The 25,441-nt window shown below is 40.3% G+C and overlaps 1 protein-coding gene across 2 annotated transcripts; it reads right to left on the bottom strand.

Annotated features, from left to right (window-relative positions):
- Positions 1-754: 754 nt before the first annotated feature.
- On the bottom strand, positions 755-25,336 carry mmp16b (matrix metallopeptidase 16b (membrane-inserted)). Of its 2 annotated transcripts, none has more exons than XM_027166095.2 (10): positions 24,874-25,336; positions 13,448-13,596; positions 10,940-11,062; positions 8,072-8,391; positions 6,387-6,548; positions 5,831-6,048; positions 5,507-5,645; positions 5,125-5,275; positions 3,879-3,994; positions 755-3,419 (listed from the first exon to the last, which is right to left on the bottom strand). In XM_027166095.2, the coding sequence occupies exons 1-10, from the start codon at positions 25,003-25,005 to the stop codon at positions 3,055-3,057; spliced, it is 1,875 nt and encodes a 624-aa protein (XP_027021896.1). In that variant the 5' UTR covers positions 25,006-25,336; the 3' UTR covers positions 755-3,054. The 2 variants fall into 2 exon arrangements, with proteins under 2 accessions (XP_027021896.1, XP_027021897.1); XM_027166096.2 differs by having other exon boundaries at positions 8,087-8,391; positions 24,874-25,334.
- Positions 25,337-25,441: the final 105 nt, after the last annotated feature.

The raw sequence follows: 25,441 nt of genomic DNA, 5'->3' as shown, positions 1-25,441 counted from the left end.
TTTTAATTACCTTTCTGTTTTTGAATAAACATTATTAGCCCAGTTAACTCTAAATAACAGTAAAATAAAGCTCAGGCACCTACAGAAAACCTCACAGCCACACACACACACACACACACACACTATAACTGTGACTAGAGAATGAAGCATGAGAATCATTTCCTTACATCGCTCGTTACTGAACACCCTGATAATTAGTTTCAGCAACACACTACACTTTTTCTTCTGTACGGTAATTAAGCTCCAGTTTATTCAAACAGAAAATAGTGCCACCTTGTGGCGGAATCCGGCATTACTTTATATCCACGTTGCTAAGGTTTTGTCTGTTACAACGTGCACACATACACACGTGCGCGCGCGCACACATACGCACACACACACACACACACACACACGCAAACATACACATACGCACGTACACACACGCACACATGCACATACGCTTACACACACACACACACAAACATACACACACACAAACACTCACGCACACACATATGCAAATACACACGCACAAGCACATACACAGACGTGCGCGCATATACACACACACACACACACACACACACAGGCATTTACACACATTCAGACATACACACACATACACATAGGCATATACACACACATGCAGACATACACGCACATAAACATACACACAGGCATATACACACACACATGCAGACACACACAGACATATGCACACACATACACACACGCAGACATACGCACACACACCAAAATCACACACAGATTGATTGATATCTTAGTATTTAATACTATGATCTGCCCTTCACATCCATATTCAAGACATTATATGAGATATAATACAGCATGTTCAAATATATACATCATGTCTCCAAGGGCAGAGTTCAGAAAGCTGCCATCTCAGTAACAATGTGACGTCTGTGTGTTCCATCAGCGTGCGATCTCACGACTCAAGAAGTTGTAAATTGGATTGGACCTAGTGCCAGTGACGCACGCTGAAGATTTTTAACAGCATCCACACGACCCCCACTGCTTCATTAATGAATCCTGGAGAACATTAATGACTTGTGAGGATGTCAGAGATCTACCATTAAAACAGCAAAAGAAGGGATGAATGAAAAACAGACAAACAGGTCGAACCATTTGCTTAAGTGTAACTTAAAAAAATATCTCTCTTTTTTTATTATTATTATTATTTTGCTCTTAGACTCTTGATTTCATCAAGCAGTTTTTTTTTTCAGTCACTAAACCAGCCTCGGTATGAATCTGTAATAAAGCCATATACGCCAAAGCTTAGTAATTTTTAATTTTAGAACTAGTGTTGTTAATATTACTGTAATGTTAGTTTAGTTTCAGTGCAACGTCTCACCGAAACATAGTGCACCCCGAGCTACGCTAACTTTAACGGGTCCTACGTTTCTACATGGTTACTTTTTTTTCCAACAGTCTGTTTTCTACATAATGTTAAAAGTATATCATATCATTAGATTATTAGATTATTCAGAAGGCTAAACAACATCTAGGATTTCCACTGTTTCTTTTACATTTGAACCTGGAAGACCTTTCCTAGAACACCCTAGAAAGCTGTGTTTTTGTTTTGTTTTGTTTAAAGCATTATGGCAAGTAGAGCAAAGTAAAATATACAGCTGAGTGCAAAAGTCTGTATCCTCATGGATTATGAGTGAAAAAAAAGAGAGAAAAAGACAGAAATTCAAAAAATACTGAGTTACTGTATAAAATAAAAAAAATCAACTTCAATCCCTGATGTGAAGACATACGATGTGTATGTTTACATCATTTACATTTTTTCTTACTGTATTAAACACTAATTGACTATTTTTTGAAAAGGATGTTTAGGGAAATCCTGGAAATGAAATCCTTCTTCATGCTGAAGCATTTGGACCAAACCTGTAAAAAACTAAACAGGGTATAACATGCTTTCTGTTTTGTTATTCCTAAATAACCCGAAAATACAAAACTACAGTGCAGATCCTATGTAAATTGATCAGTTTAGCACCTGCTGTGTGATATCCGCAGCCTGAGTGCTTTCGGGAACAAGCGCTGCGTGTGGAAGAAACGAATACGACCAGAGAGTGAGTACATCCCTGTTTCTGCAGCTCGAAGACGAAATAAAACTATGGTTTCACTTATGTTTCAAATGTTTCTTGAGATTAAGACAATTTTCCATCGGATAAAGTTTCAAAGATATTTGCCGAACATTTGTACCGCTGATGTTTACAACATTTCCCATAAGAACACAACAAATTACAGGATTGTTATCTAACAGATTTATGACGGATGGATGGAGGATCGCTTTTTCATTTTGGCCCGGAGGGTATGCAAACTTTTGCACTTGACTGTACTGTAGGTTACAAGATCAGCCATCTCTTATCACACACACACACACACACACACACACACACACACACACACACACACACACACACACACACACAAACACTGTACACACACACACTGCAAAAGAAATATTGTAACTTTGTTCTTAAGGCATTCAACCAAATATTGCAGATAAAGTCAGAGAAAGCTGATGATGGAATGATAAAACGCATAAAACCTGAAGAAACTCCTCAAACATAAGATCTATGCTTTTAAAAATATTAGACATGAAGGAAAAAAACAATTGTCTTTGGAAACCAAGGGTGTTTTGGTTTGAATATCAGGTCTTAAAACATAAGGATTGTGGTGCAACGTAAGAGTCCGCACTTTACGTGAAGCTGATATAAGTAGTAGGATATACATAACGTATTTTTATTTGCAGAGGTCCGTCCTGTAGCGATTCTTTTATTCATCGAGTTACTTTTTAGGTCCGTGACGGATCGAGTCTCAAACGGGCTGCGGACAGCCGGCAACGGAGACCTGACATGACACACACATAACGACACGGTGCTCCTGGGAAGAGCAGACACACCACAATTAGGACGTGGGCATGCTGTCCATTCCTTTCCTCCTGCCTCCCATGAGAGAAAGAGGTTCAACACCACCCCTCGGGTAAGACACAATGGTACATCCCACATGTCTTGGAATGGGGAAGTCAGAATCCCCCACTTCTTAAACCCATTCCTGCATGGAGCGCTTGCAGTACAGTATGTGTCGCTTGGTGTCCTTACGCTTGACCCGGAAAACAGTGTGCAGTAGGACCATGAGGCATAGGGCCAGCACGCAGGGTATGGCAATGGCCACAGCCTTTTCGGTGCCACCCGTGCTCTCAGGTTTACGCACGATATCCACGTCGTCGTGCTCGTAATTCGGCAACTCGTCGTCCTGCGGCGGCCGCCAGTCCCAGTCGGGGTCCGAGGGCAGGCCATCACAGCCCATGAAATCTCGCAGGATGGACCTGGGGTACCCCGGTTCTACCCGCAGCCTCCGGTTGTTGAACTTCCAGTACTCTTTTCCTTTGTAGAAATACGTGAAGCCTGTGTTTTTTTTCACAAGAAAATGAATACTATTATTATTAATGACTAATTATTTCTGACTGCTTAAATGCTGTTGTATTACAGTACATCGGTCTGAAGGAGTGATTAGCTTTCTATAACAACATGACAGTAGTGCTGGCAATGAAAAAAAACTGGAGAAACGTTGGTATCGGAAGGAGACATTTACAGTCTTTGTAAATGTCAATAAGTTTTCACATCCCAGGAAAGTCTTAGTAACATGACAAGCTGTGATTTTTCATCTTAGCCGAGTTTTATTTCTCACATAATACAGTATAAGATTGTAAAACATTGTGTTAAATAACGCATTGTGTAATTATATCCCAGACAAGATATCATGTCATGAACAAACTGACAGTAAATCCATTCTCAATGAGATCTGTAGTGACAAGACAGTGGGACTTTATTATCCGTGTGCAAAGTGAAAGAAAAAGGACCCACCATTAGCCTTGTCCACAAAGGCACCCTGTGGAGAGTCTGGGATACCTTTCCAAATGGTGATGGGTTTGGGATAACCAGGATCCATACTCCGGATGTCCTCGTTGTACCTCCAGTACCTGTCAAAGAGACAGAATGGAAGGTGCTCACACCAGAGACTCCTTATGTAAATTTTAATAAATATATCTATACCATATTAACAATTATACCTTATTGTACCTTAATAAATAGCAGGACAGTAACATTTATGAACAACATTTATATAAACCTGTGAGTTGCCTTGCAGATGGAATTATTATCAGATCTACTTTAATAAATAAACCTACTTATCAACCAGATTCAAGAATTCAACAATGCCATGGTATTAAGAGCTAGCGGTACAGTAATTACAGTATATAGATTCATAAAAAGTGTGTTAAATTTTAGAAAGTAGTTTGGTACTGAAAAAAGTTAATTATATGTTAAGATTTCCTTTTCTTACTGTAGGAGTACAAACTCCTTGATAGAGCAGTAATGTGTTTGGGGTAGTTCAGGGGTCGGCAACCTTAAACACTCAAAGAGCCAGAAAAAATACCACAGGGAGCCACAAAACCCATTTGACATCTAAAATGAAGAGAATGCTGCATATATCGATTTTTACCTTTATGGAAAGTGTAGAAAAAACTGTAGTGTGTTGCATTTATGAAATCAATGAACTGCTACAGAGTAAACGAAGTTTTGTTTCTGCAGGCAAACAAAAATATTTTCAACAGTTTGAACTATAACCTTAACAAAAAAGACGCCGGGTTGAAGGTTACATACAAATAAAATGTTCAATGTCTAATCGAGTCCTCTTCGTATTCATGACATCAAAATTTTAACTTGCCGGCTGCAGCGAACCAAAAATGCGTCTGCTTCTGTGTGTCGGATTTCACACGTCGGCGGTTATGACGCGTATTTTGAGCGACAAACAAATTAAACACGGTTTATTTTAATGTTACAAGAGCATCATCATCTTAGGATTTAGAAAAAAACAAACTAACTAAAATAAAATAAATTTGAATTAAATATTTATTTTCCAAATCTACAGGGAGCCGCGGCAGAGGGATAAAAGAGCCACTTGCGGCTCCGGAGCCGCGGGTTGCCGACCCCTAGGGTAGTTCAAAGGCATTTAAAGATGGCGCTATGGCAACCATTTCTTAAGCTTTCTTAAGCTTTAAAGACTCGGCTCTGTGTCTTGTTTTGAAAGTAGTAAGCAGGTTTGACTCACCTGTCCCCTTTAAAAAAATAGGTTTTGGCCACGTCCTCCCACCACACAGCCGTCTCAATGTTCTGAGATGGCATCCCACTGCCGAACAGTGAGATGTCCTGAGGGTACGTGGGCTGCAGAGTGGTGTCCTTGAACACCCAGAAGCGATGGCCTTTACAAAGCAAGAGAAAGAAATCCACCTTGTTATTAGTATTTGTCAAGGAACACAGGAATCGTGAAATGTCACGAGCTGCAATGTCAAATCCAAATCCACCTTCTGGCAACATTAATAAGTTCAGCTCATAAGGATTTATCCGCTACCTGCTCTCTTAAGCCGGTTCTTATATTTATATAGCAGCTTTCATTAAAACAATGACGTTTCTTAAACAGAACGTTGTCGGACCTTTGAAGAAGACAAATTTGCCCTCGCTGTTCTCGTAGACGGCGTCGATCTTAGGCGGCAGCCCCTTCCAGAAGTAGCTGATCTGCATGGGGTAGCCAGGCACCACCGAGTTGTCACGTACCCTCCAGAACCACTGATCCTAATGAGAAAACCATTATACGCTTATTACATTAATGCACGATAATGCGCTCATGAAATTTTAACGTCAACACAATCACTGTGAAGCAATATTCCATGGGGTCAGTTCAGTTCACTTGTCCTAAACTTACAACAGTTTACTGTACAGTAACCAGTGAACCCGTGAGAGGATCCAGTGCTTTATACCTTGAAAACAAACAGCTCTTGGCGCAGGATTGCCAGTGTGTTGAAGCCGCCGTCGCAGATGTTAGGTTTGGAGTTGGGGTTGGAGGGTTTGGATTTCTGCGGCGGCCGGTGAGGACGGCTCTGGCGGTCATGCTTCCGAGGGTCAGACGGAGGGTGCAGTCGAGGAGGGGGCGCCGTCGTGAGCAACCGTGTTGGCTGAGGGTTCTTATCTGGAGGACCTGGAATTATCAGGAGAACGGAATTACCTTCATTCGATTTGCCTGCTTGTGTTATCCAATTGCTGCCATGATGCTGACCATGTGTCTCGTTTAATAAGCAGGATATAATTCATAATTAATAAGCCTTATGTGAGAGTTGACTTTTTTTTGGGGTAATTTAAGGCTGAGTGGTGTTTAGCAATTTATAGCTAAAAAAACACTTTCAGATATTAGCTTCAAATCTACGTGGACACACCAAGCTTTAAACAGTGTGTTGATGGTCAATCAATGTACAACAGAGAACAGAAAGAAAGACATTTTCTAATTTGTATTAGTGGTTATGCATAGATTTTTTTTACCATATATTTTCTGGATGCCTTGTAGATCATCATGAGGCAGTTTGAAGCTCTCCGTGTCCATGTACTGGTAAAACGGAGCCATTATCGCAGTGGGGTCATTGGAGTGCTCCAGACCCAGAGCGTGGCCCAGCTCATGGACGGCCACCAAGAACAGGTCATTCCCTGCGATAAGGTTCAAGGACAATTGAGCTGTATGATCACTCTGAAGTAGACACTCAGACACACAAAAGCAGAGTAGATTATGTTAATGGTTCACGAAAGCATAGCAGAGATAAGCTTTTTATATGAATTATGGATGGAGGAGAAAAGAAACATAAAGTATTAAGATAGGATACGACTATTTGAGCATTCTAACAGTCTCCAAACTATCCTAAATACTTTATAGCTATCAGCGAAACCAGGAAGGGAGACACTAGGGTTTATATGAGGGTTAGAAATTTGTATTCATTCAATCATTCATTCATTCGTTTTCTACCGCTTATCTAAACTTCTTGGGTCATGGGGAGCCTGTGCCTATCTCAGGCGTCATCGGGCATCGAGACAGGATACACCCTGGACGGAGTGCCAACACTAAGCCACTAAGCCACCGTGCCCCTTAGAAATCTGTATCTATATTTTAATTTGTTAAACCTAACTAGTGTACCTAACTAGCTATCACAAACTAGCAAGTGAGACTATAAGGGGCTTTGCTAAGTGCTAGCCAATTATTGTAAGTTACAGAACTGTATATTAGCTACTGCTCCTTGGAAATGCATCTAACAAACTTTGCTACTTAATAAAGTCATTAAGCAGAATTGAAATCAAGCATATCACATAGCCAATTTTGAGTGTTTGGCTTAGTGCCTGGGTTCCAAAGAACCAAGCCTCAAGTTGCTGGCTAGAACCTTTTACAGAGCCTTGAATACAAAAACATCGAGTCCATTAAAGTGATGCTCATGTAGCGATAAAGACTGTATCAAAGCTAGCAAGCATGCCAGAGCTTTATCTGTTTATCAGGCAGACAGGACAATGAAGCCAAGCTGTCAGTATCCATTACGGCCCTGATGGAGATGATTAGCACCGGCACAGGAGCATCTTAAAAGCCCTTTTCAACCAGCCAGACTAGTTGTTATGGCTCGCGGCACAATGAGGATCTGATTACCTCTCGGCTAATGGATAAGCATGACAAACAACACGTCTCGAAACACGCCGTCTTGTCAATTTGGCCATAAAAACATAGACTCAGTCTCAGCTGAACAAACAACGAAGCTGATCGTCTTTAGTGCCTGAGAGACGCTTATTCTGACGTTCAGTCATTGCAGAGATAGAATTCAATCTCATCAATTGATTTTCTCTACAAATCCAAGAGTTGAAAAAATGGTACCGAAGTTTAGCCAAAGCGTTTACACTTTTTGCTACAGTGATATACGAGACACTGTCAAATGATAAGTCTTTGTGTTTAAAATAAATAACTCTTCGGAGGTTTGAGGGAAAAATTTACACAAAAGAATTTGGGTGACATTCATTACATTGCTTACATTCCAACTTCCCAAAAGTCCCACACTGAAGTGATACCATTGATTTACGTGAGACAGGAGAATTTTGTGAGAATTTTGTTGTTCAAGTTACTCGTTTCTGTCATCCAGATTGCTACAGTGATCAAGTGAAATGGAACGACTTGCACAAACAACAAAAAAGCCCCTAACCTGCCGTTCTCTCACCATCATGGTTGGGGTTTCCCAGGGTCCAGGGTTCATCAGAGTCGAAATGTGTGTCACCCCCTATCCCAGGCCCAGGGAAGTATGCGTGAGCCAAGAAGCCTCCCTCTCCATCAAACGGAGAGCTGTCGCCGTGGAAACCGGATGCGAAGATGATGGTGATGTCTACATCACGCTTACCACTCTCCAGCGCGCTGTAGGGCACGGCCTCGAAGTTCAGCGGCGTAACGCTCTGCCACACATCGAATGCCCTCCGGATGGCTTCATGAGTCTCCCGTGCGCCCACCTTAGGGGTCACATTCTTTATACTGGAGGAGAAACAAGACGTATTAGGCTATGCCTGGAATTTGTCCTTTTATTTTTTTTTATGTAGGAAATATCATGTGTTCAAACACCTCTTCAAGGAGTTTGAACACAAGATATTTCCTAAATAAACTCAACCCGCTCAAGTACTTAGATTACGTGGTACGTCTGACATTCAAGTCCCTGTGTATAAGCCGTTTCTATAGCAACAACGACGTATTTGAACGAGCAGAGTAATAGTAACATAGCCATCGTCAAGTTACGGCCAGAAGACCAACGTCCATGCCGTGCTGATATATGAAAATAATTCACGCCTTCCGGCCAATCAGATTCGAGCATTCGAATGCCCTGTGGTTTAAAGATTGAACTCAACACTTATGCTGCCTTCATGTGCTGGAACTGTCCTACTTCCCACTTCTAAAGCAGTAATTACGAGTAAGTCGTCCGAAAGAACATAAAACATAGACGGTTCATTCAAGTGTTTCTTTTTTTCTTGTTTCTTTGATTTCCACCCCAACAGATCTTATTCAGTTAGCTAGCTATTTTCACGGTGAACAAATGTTTAACATGTATAGAGTGCTACATTAATGAATATAAAGAAGACAGCAAGTGCTAACAATTAGTTGCAGTTTGAACAATGAACAAAACTGTACACTTGTTCACCATGTTGAAAGTTTACGCCCCCTCCCATCTCGGAAGCCCGGGGAAACTCAAGTTGTCAATCATGTGCAACTTCTTAGCAGGAAACTTGGATGTGCGTTAATTTGACTAGCATGTGAAGGCAGCGTTAACCACCAAGCACGTTTCCAGGTTCACTGTATTAAATATATTTTAAAAAATACATACATCTCTCATATATAAGAAGCATATATCCAATCATAGGATATATGGTTCTTAGTCCTGACTTTTTTAAGATTTACTACCTGACCACAAACAAAACCCCTGATCTCTTGTAACCTAATGCGCTTTGAGTTTCAGTGCTTTTTATTTCATTGTATCACATGATGAAAAGGCTGTGTACGAACAGTATGATAAGGCAATGCACCACTTGTGCACCATTTTGCAAGCACTAAATAAAATAAATAACCTACATCTAAATTCGTCCACATGGAAAAGTGAATCAATTATAAGGGCATTCAAAATACAACCGTCTTTAGTAAGACATATTCCCACTGCTTTAAAACAGGTGCACTGACTATTGATTTTCTTTCTTCCTTTCTTTTTTTTTTGCTTTTGACCAAGGACCAGTTTTCTTCTTTCCAAATCGTTATCATAACCATTATATACAAAAAAATCCCGGCACAAAAGGCCAAGTACTTGCACAGAGTTCGTAGCGACCTATTAAGATGACGGATTGCCTGAACATAGAAGAAATGGAAAAGTTTTTTTTCGACCTGTACTTTCTAAAAGCTCCAAAGTGAACTCGGGGAAGTGGCAGCTCTGCTGAACTTTACACCATGAAGGCTTTATCTCGGGCTGACAGACAGAAAAAAGCCGAAAATCTCCTTCTGTTCGTTCATTCACTTCTCTCTCTCTCTCTCTCTCTCTCTCTCTCTCTCTCTCTTCTCGTTAAGGAGCCGTCAACAGCTGCTACACTTCGGCTTCATTTACGTTCCTTTTGCGTAGGCAGCTCGTCAATTAGAGAAAAAAAAAGGCAGCAGATTTGAATAAATCATTTTTCGTTATCGCCTGCTATAACCAAGTGAGTCTAAATTGAGGTGAGAACACCCTCCATTTCCCTTCAAAGTATAATCTTCAATAAGGAGATGAAGGCTAAAGTTGCTTTTGGAGGTTATTTTATGCTTGAGTATATCTTCACTGCAGTGTGAAGTATTGGAAAGGAGTCAAGGATTTTGTGACCATTGGGCCAATCTGCCTCAAATGTCCACGAGTCAGTCTTAGTTAGCGCTGTAACCCGTTCTGAACCAAATGAAGGACAAGACATCCGATCAGTTCCAGTCAAAAGCTTCTGAACATCAAGTGCGTCATTTTAAAACGAAGATAAATGTTCATTATTATATGTTTAGTTAACCAAGCAAACTCAATTTAAAATGTCAGTAACTACTTACTCATGGACTTTTACAGCATCACAGACCCTACACATCATTTCAGCATAATATTAAATAGATTAAAAAATATTGGGCTATTTAACGGAAATGTCCGATCATTAATATGGTGACGTGAGACATTTACGGAAAAGACATGTACTGTATGGACAGTGTCTCCAGTGTCAGACCTTTGTACCAGGTAAAGGTGAAGCTGTAATTGATGGGTTTTCCCCCCCACAGTATTGTCTTTTCTTGATAACATGGCAAGCTGAATTTTTTTAATTCAGCTATTTAGTTTATAGCTGCAATAGAATTAAATATAAAAAAAATGTAACTATAAATGGATAAAAAGTTTGATAAGTTTAAAAAAAATTAAAATTGTTAACTAAAAACCTCCAATTTGTTGTGATATAAATAAAACACACAGTGCTCGGTTATTTATTATTATATAACTGCGTATGCTATCATATTTTTTCAGCTTTATAGACGAATGTAAACCGCTCACCTGTATGTGATGTGCGTGCGCTGCCACTTCTGTCCCGTGAGCGCGTAGCGGCGAGTCCGTGACTGTGAGCCTGACTGTCTCCTCAACTGATCCGGGACTCCACATCTGGGCTTCTTCATCCACCTGTGAGAAACGTCAGACTAATTCACAAGATCCGACTAGTGCTATAAAGATTCTGTATCATTCATTCATTCATTCATTCATTTTCTACCGCTTATCTGAACTTCTCGGGTCACGGGGAGCCTGTGCTTATCTTAGGCGTCATCGGGCATCGAGGCAGGATACACCCTGGACGGAGTGCCAACCCATCACAGGTCACACACACACACTCTCATTCACTCACACACTACGGACAATTTTCCAGAGATGCCAAACAACCTACCATGCATGTCTTTGGACCGGGGGAGGAAACCGGAGTACCCGGAGAAAACCCCCGAGGCACGGGGAGAACATGCAAACTCCACACACACAAGGCGGAGGCAGGAATCGAACCCCAACCCTGGAGGTGTGAGGCGAACGTGCTAACCACTAAGCCACCGTGCCCCCCCAGGTCTGTATCAGTACACAATATGACATGTAGTGGAATGCTTTTTAAAACTGTCCATGATACAAAAACACTAAAGTAATAAGAATTAAAATAAGGTAAGAGAATAAGATAAAATAAAATAGAACATCTGCGGAAATCTGTGGAAAATATGATGGAAAATAAAGAGAAACCTATTAAACTGAAAAATTTAAGGGGCCACAAAAACAAATTGAGTTATAAACAACAAAACAGAACAAATCCTGGAGGGACTGACATGATCTCCTGTCAGTCACAGGACAGGGAGGTGTGGCCTCCCACCTTCTCAGAGCTCATATTACATAAAACAATTTAAAACAATTCTGAGACCTTTTGTAGTGAATTATACAAACACACACACACACACACAAACAATTTTAAACAAACTTTTGTAGTGAATTATAATGAAGTTAAAAAAAAATCTAAATCAACAAATATACTGACTCTAAATATACTGAATATATCTTTCATAATATTGCTCACACACACACACACACACACACACACACACACACACACACACACACACACACACTCAATTTACACCCCCCCAAACACACATACACACACACACACACACACACACACACACACACACACACACACACACACACACACACACACACAATAACACACACACACACACACACACACACACACACACACACACACACACACACACACACACACACACACACACACACACACACTCAATTTAACACACACACATGCACAAACACACACAAACACACACACACACACACAAACATTTATAATGAAGTTAAAAAAAAATCTAAATCGCCAAATATACTGACTCTAAATATACTGAATTGCATCTTTCATAATATTGCTCTCTCTCTCTCACACACACACACACACACACACACACACACACACACACACACACACACACACACACATACACACACGCCTGCTACACAGACCAGATTGATTGTTTGCCTGTGCTTCTATCAGCAAAAGCTCCTGAATATCATTTCTAAGATCTAAGCTTTGATGAGATTGTGAAACGCCCTCAAGGTCAAAATATCGACTGGTAGAAGGGTTTTGCTGTGTGTGTTTAGAGCTGTTCATTACTGACTGCTCAGCAATTTTATACACTTCAGTGCGCCGCTTTAGTGTACTGTCACTGCATTATTAAAACGCCGCAATTCCAATACTCTTACAGGCCAATGAATTACATTTTTATTCAAATAATTGCCTTTTAAATACCCGAGTTTAATACCTTAGAAATGAGTCATATGTGCATGCTTTTTCACAGCACATCCTGTTCTGGGATTAAAGCATGACTCAGCAAGTAAATGACTCAGATGATGATGATATCCATGTAAAAAAAAAGGACATGTTGAAAAAATGTATAAATAGATAAATCTAGGTTAGGAGAATAAGTCGGAAACACAGGAATGTTGAATTTGATCTCGGAATATTTCTGTGGTGAGGGTTTAAATAACAGTTATGATACATGATAATTATTTATTGTTCCATTATTTACGGTTAAGTCGCAAAACTACAACTGTGGTGAGCAGAAAAACATCTCAAAGTGTAACAGAGTCTGAGGATAGAGCGGGAATAAATTCGACCGAACTGGAGGAGACCAGACAACGTGGAGGAACAAAACCTCAGAGCTTTTAACTCAGACTGAAAGAGTCATTTTGTTCTTAATAATAAAGCCTCAGTTTTTAGGTGCTCTAATTTTCTAAGGCACAATCCATTCGCTTTGTTCTCTAGATGGCTTCGACAGGCTTACCAAGGAATCGTTTTTCATTTTATTTCCTTTTTATTTCATTGTTGACAGGATTAACCTCTGACTGGGATGTCTTACAGTTCTGTGTGTGTGTGTGTGTGTGTGTGTGTGTGTGTGTGTGTGTGTGTGTGTGTGTGTGTGTGTGTGTGTGTGTGTGTGTGTTTGTGTGTGTGTGTGCACTCACTCTACAGTGCTGAGATCTAGATGTCCCGTGACGTTGAGGCCGTAGACACGCTGCATGGTGGCGATGGCTGACTGCATGCTCCCAGCCGAGTGTAAGGCGGCCATATTAGGCTGCGTGGGCTGGAGGTAGCCGTACCTCTGTAACCAAACCTGCAAAGGAAAATAGAAATTATTTATTAATAAATCAGCAGCGAAGTTATTTGTCTGGAGCACTGCATTGGGTTTCTGTCAAAGTCAAAGAGAACAAAGAAGAAAAAAACAAACACTAAAACATATGCTTTGTTATCTGTCACTGTTGTTTTTCTGCTATAGTGATTTTAGTCTATTTTAGTTTCCCCTACAATTTATCAGAAGCCATTATCTACATTACAGCACAGTGAAATTCTTTCTTCTCACATCCCAACTTTGGTGGTTGGTGTCGAGGGCCTTGCTCAAGGGCCCAACAGTGGCATCTCGGCAGTGCTGCGGTTTGAACCCTGATCCTCAGATCAACAACCCAGAGCTATGTTTTACACCCTCAAAAGTATTTCACATTTGACCCTGTGCTAATGTTTTGGATATGTCAGACCAAATGGAGATTAAATATAAGGGTCATTTATCTCACTCTGAGAACAAATCTACAGTCTGTGCTCAAAAGAAATCAGCCTCAGCCGATTCTCGCTTCTCTCGTCTCTCTCTCTTTTCTCTGTGTCTTTTGACAAACATAAGAAGTAAATCTCATTAAGTCTTTACAACATGCTGACAAACACTAAGGCTCTCTTCAGTTCACAGCCTTCGCAGTGTTTCGTGATATATCCTTTCCTACGTCAGGTCATGTAATGAGAATAATGTGTTGTCTGTTTGCACTCATGTTCCTGTGACACAGCTGTGATTAAAAATGAGTCTTCATTCACAGCTTCTTTCACAGGCTCAAAATAAGCTCAGGATACAGTAGATGTTAGCTGTGCGTTTTTGTCAAAGTTAAGACAGCGACCGAGTTCCCATTCCGGTTCTCCTGCTATCGGAAAGGGTTATTTTTGTTTCGAAAAGTCTTGTGTGTCGATATTTGATAACACAACACTGCTAAATTCATGAATCTGATTGGTCAGAAGGTGTTGATCAGTTTTCTACAAGAGCGTATTCTAATACGTTATCGTCTCTATAGTAACAATTAATTTACTATGATAGAAAGCAACACAAAACTAATAATAATCATTCGATTTTTTTACCAAATAATTCTGAACTTGTGATCCTTGTTACTAAAGAGTAACTTTACTTATTTTGACATGATAGCCAGATAAAAATTCTTAGAGTAGAGTAATAATAATTAATAATAAGCAGTTTCTTTTTTTCTATTGATCCAAGCTTCCAACATTGCGAGATTCGCAGCATTAAAGTTATTCTACATAAAGCCACATAACACATACAGCGACTTGCACAGAAAAAGCGACCCGAGATCGTTCATTTTCAAGCACAGCTGATGACTTCTTGGAACATGATTGACAGCGAGCGCCGGAGACTAGATGTGGGCGTGTCCTGTGATGCGACAAAGCTGAGAAAAGTTGAACGTTTGCTTAAACGCTTATGCTTCAATATGCCGCTTGTCCGTCATCACGTATGATATAATGTAGATAAACACTGCTAAATCTCAAATCTCCATCTAGAATGTTTCATTTTATCAGCATACATCATCACTACGGCAACCAGTATTAAGAACGTCTTCTGCTGACTTTATGACACAGCGACTGGCTTCTCATGGTGCAAATGTGGCATTAGTGATGTTCTTTGAGCTGAACGTTGAATATGTGAGCAGTATTTTTTTCTTGCTCTCAAAAAGTAAATAGTTTACTAGAAACGTTTCCATGGAAACAACATCCTTGCTGTTTGTTATCCTGAATTCTTTCATATGTTTTCATCATCTGACGTCCAATGCTAATTTTGTTAATACGGCTTAAAAACATATTTCATTCCTTCTCTGTACAGGATTCTACAAATGGAAATGAACCATTTGGGATTTTAAACCATTGTCACTCAATAGTAAGCTGAACTAAATGATCAGACTCACTGAAAAGACCAGGGCCCATATTTATTCAAATTCGTATGGTAAAGAGTTTCTCCAAGTGATGAAATTCAAAGAAATTCAAGAGTTTCCCGGTAAAATGAAAGAGAAGATCGTAGTAAAGATAAAAGTTCTTCATAAAGCATCTTAACACTTAAAAGAGCTCATAAGGTCAAAAAGTGTGAGGAGTAGTGAGGAGGACTTTTAAGAAGATGAAGAGTTTCTTTATCAGAGGAGAAAATGGCTGAAAGGTGAAGAGGGAGAAGAAATGTATGGTGTACAATATTTAATAATGATAGTGAGTTAATAAGATGATACAGATTAGATTATTTTTGTGACCAATCACATTAGAGATCACATCTCCGCTACGCTGCTGTGTCATTTAGAGACTCGAACACCTCTGAAACAGAGCTGAAATGCCACAGCAGCAGAAATGATATCATTTGTCTCTATGACATTTCTGCTCTGTGTCGGAGATGTTTACATTTACATTTACATTACATTTATTACATTTATAACATACAGATGTTAGAACATCTCTAATATTCATTCATTCATTCATTTTCTACCGCTTATCCGAACTACTCGGGTCACGGGGAGCCTGTGCCTATCTCAGTGTGTGCCTAACCCATCACAGGGCACACACACGCTCTCATACACTACAGAGAATTTTCCAGAGATGCCAATCAACCTACCATGCATGTCTTTGGACCGGGGGAGGAAACCGGAGTACCCGGAGGAAACCCCCGAGGCACGAGGAGAACATGCAAACTCCACACACACAAGGCAGAGGCGGGAATCGAACCCCCGACACTGGAGGTGTGAGGCAAACGTGCTAACCACTAAGCCACCGTGCCCCCCCATCTCTAATATGATCAACGTAATCTATACATGATATAGTCTCTAATATCTTAACATAGAGACAAAGTGAAGGCTTATAATTGACCAGATTTTACCAATCACAGTCTTCAAAAGTCACCTAGTAACAGGTTAAGCCCCGCCTCCTCTCAGATAAAAGTCGTTGTATTTTCCTTGTTCAGAGTTACTCTGAGATCTGAGGTCCTGAATCACTCTGAAGATAAAATTCATAACTAGAGATTTTTAAGCTAAATTAGAAGCTCTTTGTATTATAAATACAGGCCCAGGAGTTCACATTATTAATCTATATGGCTTAATCCAGATGCATGCAAAATAAACTGCTACCAGTTTAGCATTAGCATTGTTTATCTGCTCCCATTCAAGTAAACACACTTTTTTTTAATTCACATCCATTGTGACTGCTTCATAAGTCAACAGGTAAATGTGACTTTAATAAGCCTTTAATATATGTAAAGTCTGCCAGAGTCTTAATGTCAAATCAATACCAAACTACGCCATAAAACACAGATCGAGGCAACATTTCCAACACTTGACTTCTAGTATCGATTAGTGTCCGTCTCCAGAGAAGCCCGATGCCCAGAGGTCGTTATTAATCACCGAGAGTCGTGCAGACCCCGATGAGCTCCTTTTGTTATAAACAGCTTTATGTCCAGGTTGCGATAGATTACTGACTGTTCCTCAGATACACACAGACACTTGACGTCAATTCTTGATGACATGCTTTCTGTTTCCGGGCAGATTTGCAGATCATCATGAATATAAACTTTCTAGAATTAAAGATCTCACCAAAAATGTTGGCCGACGTGAAGCAGGCAGGATGATGGTTAAGATGATGTAGCTGTGAAAATTCCATGAATCTTAAACACATCAGGAGATGATGCAGCTCATGTGCTTGTTAGTTTTCTTATGTTTCTGTAAAGACCAGGATTAGATCCAATTAAGTTTCGTTCCAAAGAGGATAAATATGCAGATAATATTTCATTCATTCATTCATTCATTCATTCATTCATTCATTTTCTACCGCTTATCCGAACTACCTCGGGTCACATGGAGCCTGTGTCTACCTCAGGCGTCATCGGGCATCGAGGCAGGATACACCCTGGAAGGAGTGCCAACCCATCACAGGGCACACACACACTCTCATTCACTCACACACACACACACTACGGACAATTTTCCAGAGATGCCAATCAACCTACCATGCATGTCTTTGGACCGGGGGAGGAAACCGGAGTACCCGGAGGAAACCCCCGAGGCACGGGGAGAACATGCAAACTCCACACACACAAGGCGGAGGCAGGAATCGAACCCCCAACCCTGGAGGTGTGAGGGAAACGTGCTAAATAATAACAATAAACGTGCTTTATTGACATCAGCGAGAACTACACATCCAACATTTTCTTTTCCTTTTTCTTCTTCTTCATTTCTTCTTTCATGATGTTCCTGCAGGTTTTGCAAGTCATCATTTAATTGATCCTGCTGAGTCGCAGGAAACTTCTTATCTGGAGAAAGTGGAAATGGAACAGAGTGTGTGTCTGAGTAATGAGGTGATGCTGGTAACTATACATCAACTGTAATCTGGCTTTGACAGTTAAATGAGTTGAACTGAGCTCAGATAAGAACAGGGCTCCTTCTCAAAACGTTACTTCTTCCTGGGTTAGCTTCAGTTGAGGAAAGTCACAGTAATGTAACATAACATGCCATTTCCATAAAGAAGTCCATGTCAAAGGGCAACATGTGTACACAAGGGCAGTGGTGGCTCAAGGGTTGTTGATCGGAGGATCGGGATTTAAGCCCCAGCACTGCCAAGCTGCCCTGTTGGGCCCTTGGGAATTTCACTGTGCTGTAATGTATACGTGGCGATAATATTGGCTTCTTCTTCATCTTGTCTACTCGACTGTGTTTGATTAGACGAGACATTTTTTGTCATTTTTTTCTTTATATTAAAGCTGCACTAGAGTTACAAGAGTAATGTAGATAAGTACTAAAAATGGCTACTGTAACATTTATTTTAAAAATGAGATTACATTTAATTTTCAGCAAGAAATTTATCCTGGGTCCTTTACCCAGTCAGGGTTGTGTTGGATCTAGATGGCAGTCTGCCCTCTTCCGCATACATGATCTCACAGATGGTCATCATTGGCTAGTGTTGCTGTGACAGATTATGTCCCTTCTACTCAGAGAAAACAGCAATGATTTCCCTCACTGGGTCTTACTTTCTCATGACTGCACCAGTTAGGACCTACTGGGACAGTTCCTTGCCAGACCAGCAGAGGGGGATTCTGGCAGGTGTTTCATCATCATCCACTTTGTTATTGTTATTCCCATGTGGGTTGTGCCATGCCCATGCCCTTTTCTGTTATTCTTTTTTTTCCTCACCTTCTCACCTGTTTCTTGTTTATGTACTGCTCTATATCTACCTGTCTTGTTCTTCTCTGTCGTTGTCAGACATTGTTGTGTTATAGTCATGTTTTGTTTCTGGTGTTATATTTGTTTGATATAAGTTTCGTTAGTCTTCGTTTTGTTAATAAAGCAGTGCTTTCATTCCACCCTGCACGTGGGTCTGATCTGTTATATGCACGTGATCGGGACTATCGCGGTGATCTAGGTTCGATCCGGCGTCCCCCAAACGTAACAGCACCATCAGCCTATGTATTTAAATGGCTTTACAAAATTGTCCTTGTGTAATTCTGTGAAAAGCACCAAAACTCTAATTGAAAACAAATCCAGAGAGTTTTATAAAGCAGGTTATGCCATATGTATAGTATAGCTGAGAATACAGTTATCTGGGTCATATGCTACACTATGATGATGACACTTCTGATACTTAATATAAACAGTCAACTCTGGTGTCTAGAATAAAACAAAAAAAAAATCTTCTGGGACAAATCCAAAAATATTTCAAACTGATAGGCCAGTTCTATTTGTGAACGGATCCCCTGGGCCTCCACCTGGCTCAGAACCGGGACATCTTCCTCACTCATTCCCTTACATTTTATTCCTCTTTTTTATAGAGACAGTGGCTCGTTATAGGCCCCTGGGTGCAGATTCCTACAGTAGTATAAGGGTGTGTGTGTATATGGTGTGTGTGTGTGTGTGTGTGTGTGTGTGTGTGTGTGTGTGTGTGTGTGTGTGTGTGTGTGTGTGCATCTACTTGTATGCTGGTTTTTCTCATAATATGCAAATCAAATATTTGAGTAGGCTTAAAGGCTTAGGTTTCATATCTTACGCACTCCTCTGGAGGACATCTCTTGCATTTTAATATTGCTTTTAACATTCCCTTGTCGACTTCGCCTTATGACTCAGAAGTGTGCATCAACTCACATGTGGCCACTTGCAACACAGGTTTAAGAGCTATTTAGTTTTAATGCGCTGGATGTTGGCAGCAAAAAGTATGTACTTGATTTGATTTGTTTGGCAGTTGTCACAGATTCCATGTTTGCATTGCGGTTTCCATGGCGCCAAGCAGTATTAATGTCTGTTAATAATTTCTGAGTCCTCCCTTCATTCTGTCACTGCTTTGTTGCCCAACTGTGGGCACCTGTTCTGTGTTTAGTCCATGATGAACTGTTGATTTCTATGGTGCTTTTTTTAATTTGATTGTTCATGATTACATAGTTTGCTGTCCATGAATGGTTTAGTCATTTTCTACTTTGCTTCCTTGCCAATTAAGCTCTTTAACTAACAGGCCGGGGGGCACGGTGGCTTAGTAGTTAGCACGTTCGCCTCACACCTCCAGGGTTGGGATTCGATTCCCGCCTCCGCCTTGTGTTTGTGGAGTTTGCATGTTCTCCCCGTGCCTCGGGGGTTTCCTCCCCCGGTCCAAAGACATGCATGGTAGGTTGATTGACATCTCTGGAAATTTGTCCGTAGTGTGTGAGTGTGTGAGTGAATGAGAGTGTGTGTGTGCCCTGTGATGGGTTGGCACTCTGTCCAGGGTGTATCCTGCCTCGATGCCCGATGACGCCTGAGATGAGGCACAGGCTCCCCATTATCCGAACTTCTGAATGAATGAATGAACTAACAGGCCAATTACCTTTTACCAATTTCTTTGCCTCTTGCTAAAACACTAGCGCTGAATAATAGTGGAGCTACATCAGCGGTTAAAGACAGTTATATACAAATAACGTTTAAGAGAATTTATCGTGCCTTTATCGGACATTTTTTGCCATTCTGGACCAAATATTGCTTTAGACTGCAAGGCAAGCCAGACAGATTCAACTCTAACTTATGGTGCCATGACCCCTGAAGCTACGATTAAGAGAATCCTTAAAATGTAGTTAAACTGCACATCTCAACTGATCTACATCTCAACAGATCAATAGCATCACGCTGCACAAGACTTCTTGGTTCTACTAAGATCCTTTCAAACCAGATTCAGAACCAACATTTATTCTTACATTATCACCCAGGCTATCTATCCTGCTTCCATTCACAAAGAAGCTGTTCTGAGGTTACGGTTGAAACCAGCCAATCATCAGAAGTGTCAAAGGAGATATTTCTGTCCCCAGCAGTCGTCTGCTGAGTAGCTGCTAGTAGATCACTGAGGAACCTGCTGCAGAGTCACACATATGTACGAGTTAATCCAATACCTTTCGCGTGTCCCTGTCTCACTTCGATTCATACTGTGCAGCCAAATCCTGTTTTATCCTTATTTTCTCTTTTTAATCAACCGTGAGATGCATTCGTACAAAATGTCATGCAGAAATACTGTAAGCTATTGAATATGAAAGTAAAAATAAGCAAGTAAAGTCTTCCAGATCAATAACAGATACAAGATGCAGAGGAGGAAACAAATCTGAAGATGAGCAACAGCTGCTTTTATGATTTATATGACTATGAAGTGATCCTTCAAAGTCAGGTCTCTCTAGTATGATGGTTAATGTGACAGCATGAAGGAAAGGAAAGCTGTGATACCTTCACAAATTTAGCTAAACGTTCCTGCCCTGTGTCTGGACCCTATGACCACATGTTTGTTCCCATATACCTCCCATTCCAGATTTATTCACTCTCCTGGGAAAGCTTTCCACTAGATGTTGGATCGTGGCTGTGAGGACTTGTGTTCATTCATCTACAAAACGCTGATGTTAAGTGAGCAGGTCTGGGGTTCAGTCAGAGTTCATCCCATTGGGGTTGAGTCAGTAAGAAATCAGTATCTGTGCAGGAAATCTGTGGAGACATTCCTCCACTCCAAACATATGTCACCATGTCCTAGTGGAGCTTGCTTTATGTACAAGGATATTGTCAAGCCGGACCAGGTTTGGGCCTTTTAGTTCCAAGGGAAATAGTAACGCTACAAACATACAAAGACATTCTAGACAATCGTGTGCTTTTAGGTTTGTAGCAACAATTTAACTGTCTATTATCACCCAAATGAGGACGAGGTTCCTTTCTTTGTCTGGTTCCTCTCAAGGTTTCTTCCTCATATCATCTCAAGAAGTTTTTCCTTGTTAGAGATATATAGTAACTTTAAACTATCGAATATTTATTCTGTTTCTATACTGTATGTAAAGCAGATTTAAGATAATGACAATTGATAAAAGCGCCATACAGAGGATGAGGAAGAGACACATTTGGGTGTGAAGGTCAGGTGTGCACAAAACTTTGAATATGTAGTGTATGCAGATTGTTTTTGAGAAAGAAAAGTAGGGTAGAAGCTATTTCAAGCTGAGAAGTTAAGAGACTCAGTAGTGTCTCTGCCAGTCTTGGGATTCGGGGTCACTTGCATAGAACCTTGACCCTTGACTACTAACCTATCCAGTGTAAGCAAAAAATAGCACAACTCTTGAGAATGCAGCCTATATAAAGACAGAACTGTGAATTCTGTAATTAGTGGAAAAGATGTTATAATTTACTGTAAAATGTAGAACCTATGGTCACATTGTGTTGGATATCACTTATATTAGCTTAGTACTGTACGTGATTTAACAGGGTTCTTCATGGTTGAAGCGTTAAATTTGTTGCTCTCTGAGGTACTCCTTCACTGTAGCAGATTTCTACCTGCAGAGTAGCTACACACCATCACCTTCCTTATCAGACTCTCTCTCTCTCTCTCTCTCTCTCTCTCTCTCTCTCTCTCTCTCTCTCTCTCTCACTCTCTCTCGCTCTTAAACTGCTCTGTAGTCTCCTAACTCTGCCTAGGACTAAGACTCAGAGCATCACATAATAAAAAAGTCAAGACAACAGTGTTACATGTAAAAAGTGAGTGAGAAGAATTATGTACGATTTTTTTTTTTTACAAGGGCAAGGCATGTGTCCTGTACAGAGGAGGCAATAATACAATATAATATAATGCAATATTTAGCTTTAATATGTAGCTTTCATCTGGAAATGTGGATGTATTGAACTTTTAAACTGGGGTAGTAATTTATTTTTAGGTTAAAGCTTTAAAGGGACATCACACTTTTATAGGAAACGATAAGGAAGTAACGAGAAAGGTAAATATGTACGGTTTAGTGCGCTAGTCGTCTAAGAGCACACAGGATTAGTCCGGTTATAATCATACAATTCATTTACATTTCTTTAATTTCAATATCGTAAACAAAAGCCCTCTTAAAAAGCTGATTATTTTCCTCACTGTAAAATAAATTCATTGGACCCCATCAGGACTATATATATTTTTTCTTATATTTTATCTATTTATTAAAGCAATACATTTTTTCCCCCAAATCCTATCTCTATGCCAATTTCTACGCCACGTTTTTGAGTTTTTAAGGTCACATTTTTGTGGTTGCAACAAAATATTCCAAGCTCGATCCATAAAAAGTTTTAGGTATAGGTCTAAAATGTTTTAGGCATCATTCTGAATTCAGAATCCTTTCTGGCAATGAAATGATAAAATCTAAATCTACTGTATTTTTTGATGCATGTCCTCCTCCAGTAAAATGCCTCATCAAACCGTAGCATCATGCTTAGCCCCCCAAAAATTATAGGACAGAGAAAGCAGGCAGATTACATAACACCTTATTTCTTTATGTGCTGCACATTTATCATTGCAGCACTCAGACTGCGAGACTATTAAAAGCCCTTTTTCTCTCGGTTTATATCCGGATATTTATTGGCACGTCACTAAATGACTGCCTGTACAATGGCTTACAGTACAATAAAACAACAGAAGTGTAAATGAAGGGTCTGGGCCAATAATAGAGCTGTCAAATTACAGCACACAGCCTACACCTTGTCCTCCCACCCGCTGCAGCCGGCCTGCGCTCGGAACGGAAAAAGGCGTTCATGATTATGTGATATGAATAGATCTTGAGTTTATTAGAGCTGAGTTCGCTGACATGATGTTAATGTAGCATTTCAAATGTTATTTTACATAACATTTGTCAGTGATGCTTGCCGGGTAAGGAGGGGGAAATAGAATTGAATAGAATAAACTTTGAGTTCTGTGTATATTAGAGCTGAGACAATTATCAAACAAAATGTGTGTAAAATAACATGAAATTGAACAGAGTCTAACAGAAAAGAAGAACAGAGAACATAACGTGTTGTCCTGTCAGATGAATTGCACTCCAGCAGGACATTTAATGCTGAGTAGAACAAGATGGGGGGAAAACATAACAGAAAAAGTCACAGAATACAATACGATACAATACAACAGAATAGCCTTTCTTTACTCTTGACATAGTCAACCTGAAATATAATACTATAAGAGTTAATTGAATGGTCATCAAATCAAATAGAACAATTTGTCCTTTTGGCTGATTTGCATGTAAACAACATTCAAAGACAAGTTGGATTAAAATAGAATACAATAAAACAAAACTCAAAGAATAAATAGAATAGATTAGAACTGAACAGAACAGAACAGAATAGGAAAGTGTTGCCCTGTCAGCTGATTTGTATTTGTCATTTAAATGACATTTAAAGCCAATTAGGATACCATGGAACAAAACAACAACAAAACTACTCACAGAATACAAGAATAGCATAGAATAAAATGGAATAGAATAGAAGCTGAAATTGAAATGTATGACTGTTCAATTCAATTCACTCATACCTATGGTAAAATAGAATAGAACTGTCTGATCTATCAGAGTAGAATGTCACTTCATCTAAATTCAGTGACGAAGACAATGAATTATGATGTAATCGAATAAAAGAGAACCGAGGTGAAGTAGAAGAACGGGGCAGAATAAAATCAAAAAGATTCAAATGGAACCTTTTTGAAAAATTCCCTTAATGTTATAGCTGGGATTTGCGTGATGGTGGAAAAAAGAACAGAACAGAACAGCACAAAACGAAACACAAGACAATAGAATAGAATTAAATTTAGCAGCCTGTCCCATGGAGCATTTCAGCTGTAATAATAATAATAATAATAATAATAATAATAATAATAATATCCACAAAAACAGCGCAATGCTCATAGCGTGCTGATCAGCTGATGTTTCTCTCTCTCTCTCTCTCTCTCTCTCTCTCTCTCTCTCTCTCTCTCTCTCTCTCTCTCTCTCTCTCTCCTCAAGGCACCAGCAGATGCTGAGAGATGCGAGGCCGACTTCACTCACCTCGGCGCTGAATTGATCCTCGTCCCCAAACGCGCACACCGTCCACCAGGACGCATGCAGCCACAGCAGCGCGGCGCACACACGCGCCAGCCTCGCTTTGGGTTTGTGCAGAAAACACACTGCGGTGTTCATGTCTGTAGATCTGAAGGCTTGCTCCTATATCAAGGGCGACTCTCTGGGAGCAGGATGGAGGAACCAGTGGGCGACAGAAGAGCATCGATGGGTTTCCTGCTTGACCACATCTCCTCGGATTTTGTCTCGCTCCTGAACAAACATGCCTTATAAAAAACGTGCGCGTTTCTAACGCGCTTCTTTTGCGTCAATTCTGCATCCTGTTGTCGTTTAGGCACGCTGTTTCTGTATCCAGCCGTAGCATCAACAGCAGCAGCAGCAGCAGCATCAGCAGCAGCAGCATCCCATGGTGTGAACGGATTCTGGAACTGCGCATGCGCTTTTAATTCCCAGGGACGCTGCTCGTTTGGCTGCTCTGCTACTACTGCGCATGCGTTTGACGCTTCATTCTGGTTCTGTCAATTCATAAATAGTGCACACACACACACACACACAC

Source organism: Tachysurus fulvidraco, chromosome 22 (genome assembly GCF_022655615.1).
Source record: "Tachysurus fulvidraco isolate hzauxx_2018 chromosome 22, HZAU_PFXX_2.0, whole genome shotgun sequence".
NCBI classification, from domain to species: domain Eukaryota; kingdom Metazoa; phylum Chordata; class Actinopteri; order Siluriformes; family Bagridae; genus Tachysurus; species Tachysurus fulvidraco.
Note: the sequence above shows the minus strand (reverse complement) of the source record. Positions and strands in the feature narration are given on the sequence as shown.